This window comes from Pseudorca crassidens, chromosome 15 (genome assembly GCF_039906515.1).
Source record: "Pseudorca crassidens isolate mPseCra1 chromosome 15, mPseCra1.hap1, whole genome shotgun sequence".
In the NCBI taxonomy this organism is placed as follows: domain Eukaryota; kingdom Metazoa; phylum Chordata; class Mammalia; order Artiodactyla; family Delphinidae; genus Pseudorca; species Pseudorca crassidens.
Window position 1 is genome coordinate 17,072,601 of NC_090310.1, and position 15,050 is coordinate 17,087,650.

Sequence of the window (15,050 nt, forward strand, 5' to 3'; positions counted from 1 at the left end):
TAGCCCAGACCCCAGCCGTGAGCTCACTACCGCTGAGAGACCTGGCCCTGGAGAAAGGGGCCCAACTCTGAGCCTCTTGGGCGACCTCCTCCCCTCACCCTCCCATTTTCCTGGTGACCTTGAAGCTGCTGCCCTGGGAGGGATACAGGCTGCTGCCACATTTCCTGGATTTTTAATTTTTTTTTAAACATTCTATTTATTTATTTTGGTGGTGCAGCATGTGGGATCTTAGTTTCCAGACCAGGGATCGAATCCATGCCCCCTGCATTGGGAGCACGGATTCTTAACCACTGAACTGCCAGGGAAGGCCCCACGTTTCCTAGATTTAAAAATAAACTTTATGTTTTTCCTCTTACGTTTTGAAGTTCTGGACTTGGAATAAATCTTACAATCGAAGTGTTCAGCCAAGGAGGTAATGTTTCTTTTTTTCTCTAAAAGGCTGTTATTAAATTGATGGGTGGTGTGTCTTACAATTGCTGGCATCTTAACACTGAGGAGATCCAGCAATTTAACCCTGGGGTGTTTGTGGAATTAAGCTGACTGAGGTCTAAAGCTAGAGAACCTTCTATTTCCTTCCAAAAGCAATTACCTCCCTGTCCTAGATATGGTGCCACCTCTAAAGCAAAACTACTGCCCAATTCTGAGAGTGGAGGGAACCGATGAAGCGTTCACAGCTGACAGCGAAGGGACGTCCCCATAGACACCCTCAAGGATATCTAGATGATACTTCCTAGCTCTGTCCACAAAAAAAGCCTCGAAACAAGGATTGACCCAGTAGCAATGAGCATCCCTAGTGGCTAGATTATGGTCTCTAAATACCCTTTCCCACTAGAAGGAACCTGGGCTTCTTGGAGAAATAGCTGATTCCATGCCTGGGACAATACACATAAAAGAGGAACCTGGACTACCTTGTGACATCAGAAAGCAAGGCAGCTATCAGAGACTGCTACTTTACAAAAGGATTTGGGAGGTCCCAATGTCCAAAGAGGGATCAATTTGAGCATCGATAGGATAAAAACCGTAATAGATTGAAACCCTTCAAACGTAGTAGGTTTAAATCCATGAGTTTATGGTAGTCAAAAGCAAACAAATGTTTTAAAGGATGCTAGAGAAACAATTTCCTCTTTTGAAAACTGAAAAATAAAGGGAAAGAATCAAACGTTTAGGTTGTCTTTCCTGTTTGAATTGTACCTCAAAGTAACCAAATAATTGAGGGAAATTTTCCCTTTATCGACGAAAAAAGAGTGATAGGATCAGTGTATCACTGTTTCACAACCCCCAATAGAGTAACAGATCTAACCACTAAGTATTGGCTGCCAACATCACAGAAAGCCTGACAACCAGATATTCCACGAGTCCTGAAGGGAATACACAGTGACATCCACGCCCTGATGGTTATGTCTTGCCCTAATGGTCAAACCTCAATCTGATCAGGCCTCTAGATCTGGTGAACAATTTACAAGAAATACAGGGGCCTGAAGAACAGGCTAAACGATACCATAGCGATGCAGCCAGTAAAATCCAGACTCAACAGGGCAAAAACCCTGGTTTCTTCAACAGATAATTTATAAGGAAAAAAAGAAGAACGATGGAAGGGAACCTAGAGATTATGAGAGGCTTAACAGACATATCAACCTACAAAGGAACTTACTTACAAAACAGAAATAGACTCACAGTCATAGAAAACAAATATAGAAAACAAACTTATGGTTACCAAAGTGGAAAGAGGCGGGGTAGGGATAAATTAGGAGTTTGGGATTAAAATATACACACTACTATATATAAGATAGACAACCAACAAGGACCCACTGTGTAGCACAGGGGACTCTGCCCAATATTTTGTAATAACTTGTAATGGAAAAGAATCTAAAAAAGGAATATGAATATATAGATATATATATCTGAATCACTTTGCTGCTTACCCTAAACTAAAACAACATTGTAAATCAACTATATGTCAATAAAAAAATTTTTTTAATAAATAAATAAAATTTTAAAAATTTAAAAAAAAATTATTTTTTGGCCGCACCACTCGGTTTGTGGGATCCCAGTTCCCCGACCAGTTATCAAACCCGGGCCCTCTGCAGTGGAATTGTGGAGTCCTAACCACTGGACTGCCAGGGAATTCCCCAAAATTTTTTTTAAAACGAGGCATAACAACCAATCACAATGTATGGACCTTACCTGGATGTCAATTCAAGGAACAAACTGTTATAAAAGGGGGAAAAAGATGGTCAGGGAAATAGAAACATGCTGGATAGCTAGTAATTTAAGAAATGACTGTTAATTATTTAGCTGGAATAATGGTACTCGGATTATGTTTAAGTCCTTATTGTTTAGAGCTACATACTGAAATATGTAGAGATGAAATACTATCAGACCTGGGATTTGCTGCAACACAATCTGCGTGGAGGGTGGGTGTGGATATGCACAAGCAGGGCCAGCCATGAGCTGATCACCTTTACAATCGGCAGCGGGGACCACAGTGTGCAGGGGTGTGACTCGCCAAGATGGCCCATGAGCAGGTAATGACAGCAGGCTGTGAGGGCCGCGGCTAAGGGGCACCTTAGAGGAAAGCAGGTAGGAGTCCGCTGTGGACCCCACACACGCTCTGGGCCAGGGACGGGGCTCAGCTGTGATGTGGCAATCCCCCTCCCGCCCTCCAGCCATGGGAATTATTGTCTCCATTCTACTGGTAAGGAAACTGAGGCATAACTTAGTGGTTAAATGTATGGGTGTTGGTCTCCCATGGACCCGTGTTCAAATCATGACTCTGCCACTCAACTAGTGTGGGTGACAATTTTAACCTCTCTGTACCTCAGTTTCTTCATCTGTAGAGTGGGGGCCTCTTTGGGCTGTTTGAGGTTTAAATGAATGAACATCTGCAAATTGCAACCTGCTTAGCATGGTCCAGTGTCTAGCATTCAATAAATGCTCAAAAAATGGCAGTTATAATTTCCGTTATTATTATTATTATCATGACTATTATTATTGGAGAGGTTAAGCAACTAGCTGGTAAGGGGCAGAGACAGGATTTGAACTCTCATCCCTCTGGCTCCCCTAGACTCTTCTTGTTTGCACCTCCAGGCAGGGCCCAAGCCTGACAGCTGTGCTGACTCAGGGGGGCCGAGTGCCAGACTGCAGGTTCTGGGGCCCCGTGGGTCAGGGCTATATGCAGGCTTGTGTTCTCTTACTGACTTAACCCAACCTGGGCTTATGAATCGGACAAATGCAGAGGAAAGTGCAGCTGTAGCCACCTGTGGAGACTTCCTCAGCCATCACCTCTGACCTCAGGGAGGGGAAAGCTTTCAGCGCCCGAGAGGTGAGGTCCCTCATGCCTAAACACCGAGCTAAAGGCTTACCAAGCAGCCACCATGTGCGAGGCCCACGCTGAGCACCGTGAAGAAAACACAAAGCACACCTGGGTCTGGACGCAGGAGAGCCTGGCTTCCAATCCTGCCTACCTCTTCCAGCTGTGTGGCCCTTTCCTGGGCCTCAGTTTCCCTTGAGTACAAAATGGGCAGACCCCAGACCTCGGGGTGGCTGGGAGAAGGTGGAATAGGAGATGCCGCTTGATGGTTGCGTCTGAAACCTACGATAGAGATCAGGTCCCTGAACCCCTGCTGTCATGAGCCTTGCTTTTGCTTCTTACAGACACTCACTTGTCCAGGGTCCGGGAGTCGTTGGTGCACTCAGGGAGGTCTTTTAAGTCTCTGGGGGAGGCAGAGATCTGGTGCAGGTTGATGGGCAGTGCCTGGCCGTCCTTGCCCACCACTTCCAGGCCTGTGAGCCCCAGGTAATGCAGGTCTCCCCAGGAGGCGGTGAAATTCAGCTGGAGGCCTGCAGCAGGAAAAAAAGTGTCCCGTGAACATCACAGGTTCCAGAGGAGGTACCCAAGATGGAGAGAGGAAGAGGAGTGATCTTCAGCCTCTGCATCCTACCAACTGGAAAGCCCAAACTTCAATGAAAGGGCCTTCAGAGCGGGCCCTGCACCTTTCCTCGCGGTGGCCCTCGGACCTGGGTCACTGTTGACGCGTAGGAAATGTCTGCAGGATGAGTGCGCCGGTGTGGTTTAAACTTGCACACAGCCCTGGGTCTTTTCTCCACTTATCAATCACGCTGCCCACCCCATGCTTAACACCTTAGCATGGCTTCCCATGCTGCTTGGCCAGCAGGCTTCGTCATCTGGCTTCTGCCTACTTCTCTAACCTCACCTTGCACCCAAAATCCCTTGCTCCACTCAGACTGTCTTTCAGTCCCGCATATTCACGTTCCCCTCTCCCACCACAGGGCCTTTGCACATGCTGTTCACTCCCTCCTGAACTCACAGGGCCTAAGCTAACTTGTGCTCATTCTTCAGATCCCAGCTACTTCCTCAGGGAAGCCCTCCCAACTTCTTTGGCCACACCAAGCCTCCGCTCACAGCCTGCCATGTCACTCTGGGCCTCCCCTTACGCGCTCTGGTCACCAGTGTGATCTTGTGATCGTTTGGTAAACACCCATCTGCCCTGAGGGCGGAAATCCCATCTGTTTTGCTAGCTCATTGTGCCCCCAGAGCTTGGCAAAGTACCTGCCCCACAGTAGGAGCTCAGTACAGATGGAATGATTCAACAAGTAACTAAATAGAGGAGGCTGCAGCAGTGAGCCTCAGCGTCAGAAATGGACATTTTATGCAAATTGGCCACTATCATGAGGAGTCAAGGTAAAGGAAGTGACCCATGTGACACTCCCATGCTTTTGCCCTTGTTCCGCCCCTTCTCCATCAGGGAGCATTTAGGAGTGAACTTCTGGGCAGAACTGCCCAGGAGTCATTCATTTGCCCAGAAAGTGCAAAGCCGATGACTCTCTATCCAATATCCGGCTGGAGTTCCTCCTTCCTGAATGTTCTCCCGTTACAGCAGGACCGGGACCAAGCCCCATGAACTCTTCTACCCTTGGAGAACTGGGGGCCTACTTTAGCACTCTTTTGGGTGGCTGTGTTCTAAAGGGCCACACTTGTTGCAACTGTCACAGAATGCCAGCACTGTAGCACTGGAAGGAGGAAGCCTGGATTCACGTAGCTCCACCCATTTCAGCTCAGGCAGGTTGCAGATGCTCTTGTGGCTGGAAGGGAGGCCAAGCCACGTGACCTCCCTGGAGTGTGGCTTCCTCTCCTACGCCCCTGTCATTTCCATCATACATTTTGTAACTTGGTCTCAGATCCCTCTGCCCTCTGTGGTGCCAAGGTAACTCTGAGCATCTTGGGGGCACATGAAACAGATGTGTGACCAGCGTGGTCCTGGGCACATCATAGCTTCTCACAGCACCAGAAGCCTGCAAGATGGCCACAGATTCCTCCCACCGAGTCCTTGCCTCTTTGCAATGTGATTTCGCTCCTTCTGCCATCCAGAAGTGGAGTCTATTTCTTCACTTCCTGAATCTGGGCCATGTGATTTGCTTTGGCCAATGGGACAGAAGCAAAAGCGAAGCTTGCAGAGGCTGTAAAGCACATGTATACAGGGGTCTGGCCTCTCTTTCCACACCTGGAGTCTTGCCATGTGAAGGAGCCAGGCTAGCCTCCCAATTGCAGGCCATGTGGGTGAAGACATCTTAGGTCATTCAGCTGCCAGCCCATCTGCCAGCTGACTAGACACGTGAGCAGGGCCAGCAGAGGCCAGCCTGGCTCAGAGGCAAAGGAGTGCCCAGCCAAGCCACTGAATTACGATAAATCACAATTAATGGTGGTTATATTAAGCTGCTAAATTGGGGGTTGGTTTGTTTCACAGCAGAAGCTAACTGATGCATTCCTTCTCATGATGAGTCTATGTTTAATTGTCATCTCCTCAGAGAGGCCCTGCCAGCCACCTGAACTCAAATAGCACCCTCTCCCATCACTCTCAAAACCCTTCCTCTGCTTTATTTTTTGTCACCTGACAAGATGTTCTACATTGATTTGCTTATTTGTTTTCATCAGTCTTTCCCACTAAGATGGAAGCTCCCTGAGGGCAGGGGCTCTGTTAGCTGTGTTCACTGTTGTTATCTCCAGAGCCTAGAATAGTGCCTGAAAACAGATGGTCAATTAAGGCTTTTTTTAAAAAACTAAATGATTGATTGAAGAGTATGTGTTTAGTAGATACGTGTAGGTAAATGAATCAAAATACAATCATTTGAGTTTCACCAAAATCACAGTCAATGGTAAACATGTTGCTACTATGGTACCAAGCCCTGTTCTTGGCCCTGGAGATTCAGGGGTAAACACATAGCAAAATCTCTCTAGGAGCTTCCACTGCAGTGAAGACAGACAATGAACACACATCAAAAAGATAATCTGATAGTTCCACAGGGTGATGAATACCATGAAAAAAATGAAAGAGATAAGACAGGGACTAACTAAGCAGGAATAGGGATGGTCACGGAGGGCCTTTCTGAGGAGGTGACGTTTGAGCTGAGACCTGGGCGATAAGAAGGAGGCCGCCATTCTCTAGCATTTCTGGAAGAACATTCTAGGCTGAGAGGGCAGGAAGGGCAAAGGCCCTGGGATGGGAACATATTTGATCTGTGGTTGGAACCAAGTGACTGAGGTAGAAGATGGAGGAAAATGAGATCAGGAGGTTAAGTGGAGGCTAGATCACGTCATGAAGCCTGGATTTTCTTCTCTGCAGTGGGCAGCTAGGGAGGCTTAGATGTGGAAGCCGAGAAGTGACATGATCGGACCCGTGTCTTGGAAAGCGCACTGGGGTTGGACTCCATGGGGAGGCCAGGGAGGAGGCTGTTGTGATACCTGTGGCCGGGACAAAGGCGGTAGTGGTGAAAACGGGGGCAAAGTGGACAGATTCAGGATCTGTTTTGGAGACGGCGTTGACAGGGCTCTCAATGGCCTGTATGGAATTAACGAACAGAGAAAATGTTTCTGACCCAAGGGACAGAGTAGCTGTGGGTACCATTCCTGAGATGGAGAAGGCCTGGAGGTGAAGGAGGGAGTGGATTTAGATCAGGGGGATCCCTGTGAGGGAGAAATGCCACCTCCCCCTCGAAACAAGAGGCAGCACCCCAGACTCTCCCGAGCCTGCCACCCTTTGTTTGCCTGGCGAGATGCACTGTGACGCCGTCTAATCTAGGGCTGCTCTCAAAGTGACTGCTCTCCTTTTTGAGCTAATATCCGTGTTCCATATTCATTTTCCTCTGGTGTATCAATTAGTATTTATATAAATGGAAGTTAATTTTGTTATTTCTCTCCCATATTTCAACTCTCTCAGCTCCTTTCCTATTCATCACCACTGATATTTGCAAAACTTCCAAAATTAGTGTCATCTGCAAATTAGCAAGTCATATATCCCCGTTCAAAACATTGATAGGATTGGCCGTATTTACCAACCCCAACGCATCCCCCCTGGGTCACTTTATCAAAGCTCTCTTCATTTGCACAGGCTGGGAAAGTAGGGTTAGGATTTGGGATACAATGAGGAAAAAGCCAAAGGTTCAGAGAAGAGAGATTCGGAAATCACAGGCCACAAAACGGGCAGAAGGTCCTTGATCAGGAGGTTCTTCTGCCTTCCTGCTGAGTAGAGACGCAGAGAAATTACACTTTCCTTGCAGCAAAAAGGTCTGGGAGCGCTATTCCAGGGCAAAACTCCCAAAGGCACTGAAATAACATTTCCAAGAAAGGTCAGAAGCCGGCTCAGCGGGACAGACACTTACATACAGCATCTTTGGGGAAATCATCAGATGAAGAGGACAGTGGCTCCTCCCTCCCTCCTTCCTTCCTTCCCTCCCTCCCTCCCTCCTTCCTTCCTTCCTTCCTTCCTTCCTTCCCTCCTTCCTTCCTTCCTCCCCTCCCTCCCTTCCTTCCCTCCTTCCTTCCTTCCTCCCCTCCCTCTCACCCTCCCTCCTTCCTTCCTTCCTTCCCTCCGTCCTTCCTTCCTTCCTTCCTTCCCTCCCTCCCTCCCTCCCTCCCTCCCTCCTTCCTTCCTTCCTTCCCTCCGTCCTTCCCTCCCTCCCTCCTTCCTTCCTTCCCTCCTTCCTCCCTTCCTCTGGTTATGGCACTCTAACCTCCTCTGAAGCACTGTATGGGAAGCTGACTCCTCACCCTTGGCTCCAAAGATGGGCTTCTGACCCAGGCCGGGCCAATCCGTGTTTTCTATCACACCCCGCTCCCTGCCAAGGTGAGCCAAGGTGATTATTAGTTAAGGATGGGCACGTGACCCAAGCCAGGTGAGGAGACAGTTCTGGGACAACTGCTGGACTTAATTGGGAAGCAGAAGTTCTTTTACCTGGGATTACCGGGTACAGCTTCTAGGGGCTCCCATGTGGACAGAGTCTGAATGGGAGACGGACAAGAGAGTGAGAAATAGGGCAGAGAGATGCAGGGAGATGCCAAGGCCTGAGGACGTCATTTGCACACCTGGATCCGGCAGTACGGGGAAACTAGCAACGCCTGATCTTTTTAGTTGCATAAGCTAAGAAATGCTCTTTTTTGCGTAACTCAATTGGAATTCAAGTTCCATTGTTCCCCCCGGACCCCGCCGCTCAGGATCCTGACCAACCTAGGGGAGTCCAGACTAAACAAGAAATGACTGCTGTCTTCCAGGACCTTGCAGCTCTGTGGGGATGCTGACTCTTCCCAAAGACCTCTGAGGTGAGGCAGCCTCTCAGGGAGTGTGTTGACTGGTGAGGACCTGGGCTTTGAATTCAGATATGCTTGGTCCCGTTCTCGGCCTTGCACTAGCTGTGTGACTTTGGGTGGCTTTCTCAATTTCTCGGAGCCTCAGTTTCCTAATCTAATCTGAAAAATGGGGAGAATAAGAGCTGTGAGTGAGCTAAGGGAGGGAAAGCCCCAGCACAGTGCCTGAATGGGACACACAACCAAGCCGCAAACCAAGCTCTTGACTACATGAGGTTGGCTTTTAAATTACTCGGTTGTCCCAAAGTCCCAAAGTAATTGAGAGAGAGTTCTGGAAAGTAAGGGGCTGTGAGGATTCAAAGGAAGACTTCGTCTTTTCTAAGAGGTAACTTATCCTTCTGGAGTGAGGGAGGGAGAACTGAATTCTCAGTGGGCACCGTGGGGAAGGCTTCTGGGGATGGGGTGGGATTACAGCAAGGCCTTAGGAAGGCGGAGTGGAGGACAGTGTGGGGCACCACCCAGATCCCACCTCCCATCCCCAGGGCTGAAGGGCTCATCCCTCCAGTGGCTGGGAGTGCTGACAGCTGACAGCCCACAGCTGAGTCCCCCCACTTGTGACTAACTCTGGCTTTGCACCTCGCCAGCCCATATCCAGTGGCATGCTAACACAGGTGTGTAAAGGCCCAGCCCCCTTACTCAACTCAGGGGCAACTTCCAGGGGACTCTGCAGCTCCCTGTGGAGCTGGCAGAGGCCTTGCTGCGACTGCCCCGCGGCCCAGTTCTCCCTCTGCCCAGCCCTGCTTCCTGCCCTCCCCCAAAAGCATGCCCCAGTAAACTCCATCTCAGAGGCTGCTTCTTGGGAACCCAATTGAGAGGTCACATCCTTTCAATGGGCAGGGATGGAGAGCAGGGAACAGAAGCCTGCAGGGGGTGGTGGGGCGGGGAGGAGGCTAAACTCTGACACATTCCGGCTTCAGCTTCATTCTGGAGACAACGGTGGGGAGGTGGGGAGGGGGCGTGACAATGGCACGTCCCTTCTTTTCAGAAGATAACTGGAGGCAGATGACAGGCACGAGGGGGCAAGAAAGAGCAGGAGGGGGACTTCCCTGGTGGCGCAGTGGTTAAGAATCCGCCTGCCAATGCAGGGGACATGGGTTCACGCCCTGGTCTGGGAAGACCCCACATGCTGCGGAGCAGCTAAGCCCGTCATGCGCCATAACTACTGAGCCTGCGCTCTAGAGCCCCCGAGCCACAACTACTGAGCCCGTGCACCACAACTACTGAGCCTGTGCTCTAGAGCCCACGAGCCACAACTACTGAGCCTGCGCTCTAGAGCCCACGAGCCACAACTACTGAGCTCGCGTGCCACAACTACTGAGCCCGCGTGCCTAGAGCCCGTGCTCCACAACAAGAGAAGCCACCGCAGTGAGAAGCCCGTGCACCGCAACGAAGAGTAGCTCCTGCTCGTCACAACTAGAGGAAAGCCCGTGCGCAGCAAAGAAGACCCAATGCAGCCAAAAATTTAAAAATTAAAAAATTTTAAAAAAGAGAAAGAGCAGGAGGGGAGGCCGCAGCGAGCAAACCCCCAGAGCCTTGTGAACAGGGAACCGGTGGGAGCGATCACAGTGCAACGCTGGGCCTGAGGATTCCCTGGGATGCAGGCGGAGGTGCTGGTGGGAAGTATGCGGAGTAAGAGAGGAACTGGCTGGAATGGCACACAGGCAGAGGAGACAGAAGAACAGACACAGCGAAACCCAGACGGGATCTGCTCAGAGGCCACCAACCAGCAGCCGGATGGCTGAACACACGTGTTTTTTTGGCTCATAGGGTGTTTTAAAATACTGTAAAATTAGTCACCAACGCTGAAAAATCTGGAGATTTCATGTAAAAATCCAGATTTCTGACTTCTCAGAAGACCTGGCACCTGCGCCGGTACTCCTGCTGCCCCACCCCCCCCAGAGCCAGGAGGATGCAGACTTTCTCTGCTCCAGCATCTGGTCTGTGGTCCAGTGTGAAGGGGCAACTCAAGCCCCTGACTGACAGATGCCCAAGTCTCTCTGGCTCTTATGTCTTCTTGCTCTATAACTTCTGGGCTCCGACTGCCGCCTCCCGGGTCAGGGCTGCAGCTAACACGTAAGACGTCTGCGTGTGAAATGCAGAAGTGCCCCTCTGGGAGGGCACACTGCCAGGAGGACCCCTCTTCTGAAGGGATGCAGCCCTGCCTGGGCCAGTGTCACCAACGCAGGCTGGTTTCAGCCCTGACTTATCCCGGGGCCTGGTGTCTCTGTGTCAAGGTACAACCTGCCCAACTGTCCCAGGAAACCCCGTCCCAAGTGGCCATGACTCCCTCCCCACCCCCGACCCGTGAAGGTCCTCCTTCCCCTGACACTGCCCCCAGAGAAGGTACTCACAGATGCCCTGGTAGATGCCCGGCTCTGGCGTGGTGACTTCAGGGACAGGGGGGCTGGGTGGCAGCTCTGGTTCAGGAGTCTGCACACAGGTTGGAGAGAAGCAGAGGGAAAGGGGGTGATTTTAGTGATACCCACACACTCACTGGACATCTTCCCAGCTAGATGCCCACTCTGTGCCCCAGGTAAGTCCCGGTGTCTTTTCTGGTGTTTTCTGCCCTGGTGGGAGCTCCATGACTGGTAATACGGCGGGCCCAGAAACCCTGAGTGCATCTGAGTCCTTGCCGGAAGTTCTTACTGGTAGGGGAGGAGTTTGACACTAACCAGCTCAGATGATTAGATTTTCTGGAACAGGGAAGGGCCCTATCTAGTTTACCTAGTGAACTAGAGGAAGGGGGGAGGGAGAGAGATCGGGAGGGAGGGATGGAGGGAAGGAGAAGAAAGAATTCAAACGTAGAGAGTGGTTCTCAACCCTGGGGCCTGTGCATCTGCATTTTTAAAACCTCCTCTGTGATTCCCATGGGCAGGCAGATAAAGAACTCTTGGTCTACAGACATGGTGGGCTGCCACACCCTGCTTCTTGGGCCTCTATGTAAACTCTTTTCAGTAGATCTCTGCACTGTAAGTCAGGGTAGAAGTGCCTGTACTGCGTCACAGACAGGAAAGCTGAGATGCAAAGAGAGGTGAAGTCACTTGTCTGGATCTTAGAGTTTTTAGTGGGGATGATGTTTCGGTACCCAGTGACACCCTGATGACCCCTCAGTCCAGCCCCTAGGGACAGCCCCTCCACGCCCCTGCCCGGCTATGGGGAGGAGGGAGAGGAAGGTTGTCTGCCAGAAGTTAACCCCTGACACTGAGTGGCCTTCCGGAAAGCTGCTGCCCTGGAACCCACGTGCCTCCTCCTGCCTTCCCTGGCGCCCTGCCCTCCCTGAGCCTCCTGCCACGCCCCCTGGTGGATGCACCCGACCCGGGACACCTAGGCGGGCGTGGGGCGGCTCCAGCCCAGACACCTGCTAGGGGTGTGACACTGACGGGGCCTCCCTGAGCTCGAGGTCCTATCTCTAAGGCAGAGAGAGTGATCCCTCCCTGCCCCTCCCAGGACTAGATCCTACCAGAGCTCCTGAGCAGGGACTTTGCCATTTGGAAAATGTTGGGGGAATGAAAAGCCTCAAGGCCATCTCCCAGCTGGAGGCCTGCGCAGCAAAGCCAGACCAGGACATGTTTTGTGGCCCACAGAAGGGTTGAAAACATCATGGATTAGTTGCCAACATTTCTTAATGGGGAGATTTTTACGTAACAATCCAGATTTCTGGCTTTCTTTGAAAAGACCAGGACAACCGTCAACAACGAGCTAGCCTGTCTGAGTGGGCGGGGCATGTCACTGTACCACCTTGGTCATGACCTTCTTGTGTCCGAACCTTTTGTCCCTGGTTCCTGGTTCTTTCCACTCTTCCCCCCACCCTCTTTAACCGTCTCCTCTTTCTCCCATGGCCTCAAGAACATCCCCGGAGACCCTGGTGTCTCTTCACCTTGATTACTCGTCTTTGACTTGGGCTGACCCTTGCCCTGAAGGTCATCTTTCATTTTTGATAATTTGTCCATTAAAAGCACGGACTTTGGAGTCCTGCATTCAAGTTCTAGCCTTGTTATGCTCCCAAGATGTGCCCTTGGGCAAGGCCCTTAGCCTGTCAGCCTTGGTTTCCTAAACGGGGATATTAATCATCTCCACTCCAAGGGCTGTCACGAGGGTTAAGCACGACAACAAGGTGCTCCACACCTGGATCACTGGTATGTGCCCAAGAAGTGACTGCCAGGATCATCATTGTTTTAATTCTCAAGTTCGCCTATTAAAAGCATTTCTAGCCCTTCCATCAAAAACAACAGTGAGTGATCAAAATGCAACCCAAGGCAAAACTTCCCGAGACTGCCAACCTCTAAATTCCAGAAATGACACAGAACTGACTTCCCCTAGCTTTGATTAAAATTTGAATACTTCCTTCACTTTGGTTTAAAAAAAAATAAAAAATAATTAGAGAATGAAATATGACCTACAGAACAAAAATGAAGCAGAAAAATGGGAAATGTCAAAACGGGAGTACCAGCAGCTTAAAGGAGATCCATCTTCATTCCTCCTGGTATACTCTGAGTCAGGAGGAGAAGTCTCTCTGGGGCGCCCACCCGCCTCCAGTCCTACCCGGTCATCAGCCCAGGAGCCAGCCTGGGTGTAGGGCCTCTCCTCCCCCCGGCTGCCGGCCGTGCTGGGCCTCCAGTCCTACCCGGTCATCAGCCCAGGAGCCAGCCTGGGTGTAGGGCCTCTCCTCCCCCAGGCCGTCGGCCGTGCTGGGCCTCCTCAGCGCCTCCTCGCACCGCAGGCTGCACAGGCTCTCCACGTCCAAGTCAAACGTCTCATCAGAACAGAAGATAGCCTCAAGAATGTCATCATCCGTTGTGAATAAGATCGTGTCTCCAAAGTGCTCTGGAGCTGAAAGGGGTACCAGGAAGACAGAAGAGTCAGCTCACCCCACGTCCCAGTGATGTGCAGACCAGGAACGTAAACCCATCAATCTTTGGGCTAGAAAGTCCCAAACCACTAACAGGTCTTGATTTGTGTAACTGAGCCTTATTCTTCTTTACGCATTTGCAGATGGAATTCACGGACCATAAGAACCACATAGATTTAACGAAGGCACCTAATCTGATGAGAGTCACTGTGGTCTATCATGAAATAAGGGATGTTTCTCAGGCGCGGGTGAGGCACGGTAGCTGTGGCTGCTGCTGCCCCATCCAGACCCTCTGCCATCCTTATAGGGGGCCTTCCTGGAAGGGTGTGGGAGTTACGTCCCAACCAGGGGAGTCTGAGGGTTCCGAAGCCCTGCTGCTTTGCCTTAAGGCAGGACAGACCCTGCGATTTACACTCCAGAGCTCCCCTCGGGATCAGGCTGAGGCTGGGCTTCCCCTGAAACGATATCCTTGCCTAGCTTCTCCCCCCCCCACCCCGCTTCCATATCCTACACCCCTCCCTGCCCTACAGGGTCTCCTGAGAGCACTCCCTCCATAACTCACTTGCACTCGTCAGGCTCAGGCCCTAGGAGGCTAAGGAAGGCTGGTACCCAGGGGAGGCGTTTCAATGAGGTCAGCTCTTTCACACCCAGCAGCAAAAGGCGAGGAGGGGGCCAGCTCTTGGAAAGGAGAGAGACCTGTCTGTCACTGGCTAGCCACTAAGTTTAGTTTTTCCTCAGAGCCTCAGCGAGTAGCAGGTAGGGGCTTCGAGAGCATTCTTACAGACACACCGTACCTCCCGTCAGGGTGCCCGAGGCCTTGGCGATTTCTCCCTTAAAGATGCACTGTGTATCTAACAGCATCGTGATGTCCTTCACACCCCGGAAGGAGTGTATCCGCGATTTATTGTAATTCCAGATCCTGATCAGGGCGACTTGGCAAGGCTGCACGAAATCAATGGAGATGGAGTGGGACTTGCCCGGCGTGAAGGGGGCCAGCCAGACATGCATGTCGTCCTGGGTCCTATTCACCCCGTCGATAAGGTTGGTGACCACACGGGGGTCTTTCCCATAGGCCGGTAAGATATTGATGTCCGGGGGGTCGGCTTGAATGTTCACTATTTGAACCGGCTCTCCCTTGGAACTGAATATTTCTATCCCGTTAAGGCCAACGTAGTGCCTGTCCCCCCACGTGGACTTGATATCGACGACCAAGTGCTGTCCATAAGGCAGGACGGGGATTTTAAAGTCACCCCCGTCATCTACCTCTAGGGAGCCGTGCTCCTGTCCTTTCATGGGCTCCGGCTTCTCCTCCTTCCAGGGCTGCGGCTGGTCGCTGTGCCGGCTGCTCTTCTGCTGCTGCAGGAACTCATCCAGGATGTCGCCTTGGAACTCCACGTTGGAGATGCGTCCCCGGTGGGAGTGGTCAAAGACGGTGAGGGAGTTCCACGATTCACGTAAGGTGTGTTCCTGCTTGCTGTGCCACTGGGGCCGCAGTGGCGTCCGGGTGGACCAGGCATCTTCTGGAAGGAAGGACACAGGAGA

The 15,050-nt window shown here is 51.2% G+C and overlaps 1 protein-coding gene across 7 annotated transcripts in view; it reads right to left on the reverse strand.

Moving 5' to 3' along the window:
* KATNIP (katanin interacting protein) overlaps nt 1-15,050 on the reverse strand; it is a 200,858-nt gene that overhangs the window by 15,001 nt on the left and 170,807 nt on the right. For 6 of the 7 annotated variants that reach the window (XM_067706309.1, XM_067706311.1, XM_067706307.1 and 3 more), the window contains 4 exons: nt 14,303-15,028; nt 13,284-13,489; nt 11,011-11,089; nt 3,663-3,840 (listed from right to left, as the gene is read on the reverse strand). In XM_067706309.1, coding sequence (XP_067562410.1) covers nt 3,663-3,840; nt 11,011-11,089; nt 13,284-13,489; nt 14,303-15,028 — 1,189 coding nt within the window. The remainder of the gene's footprint in view (nt 1-3,662; nt 3,841-11,010; nt 11,090-13,283; nt 13,490-14,302; nt 15,029-15,050) is intronic. The other variant, XM_067706308.1, reaches the window with a different exon arrangement.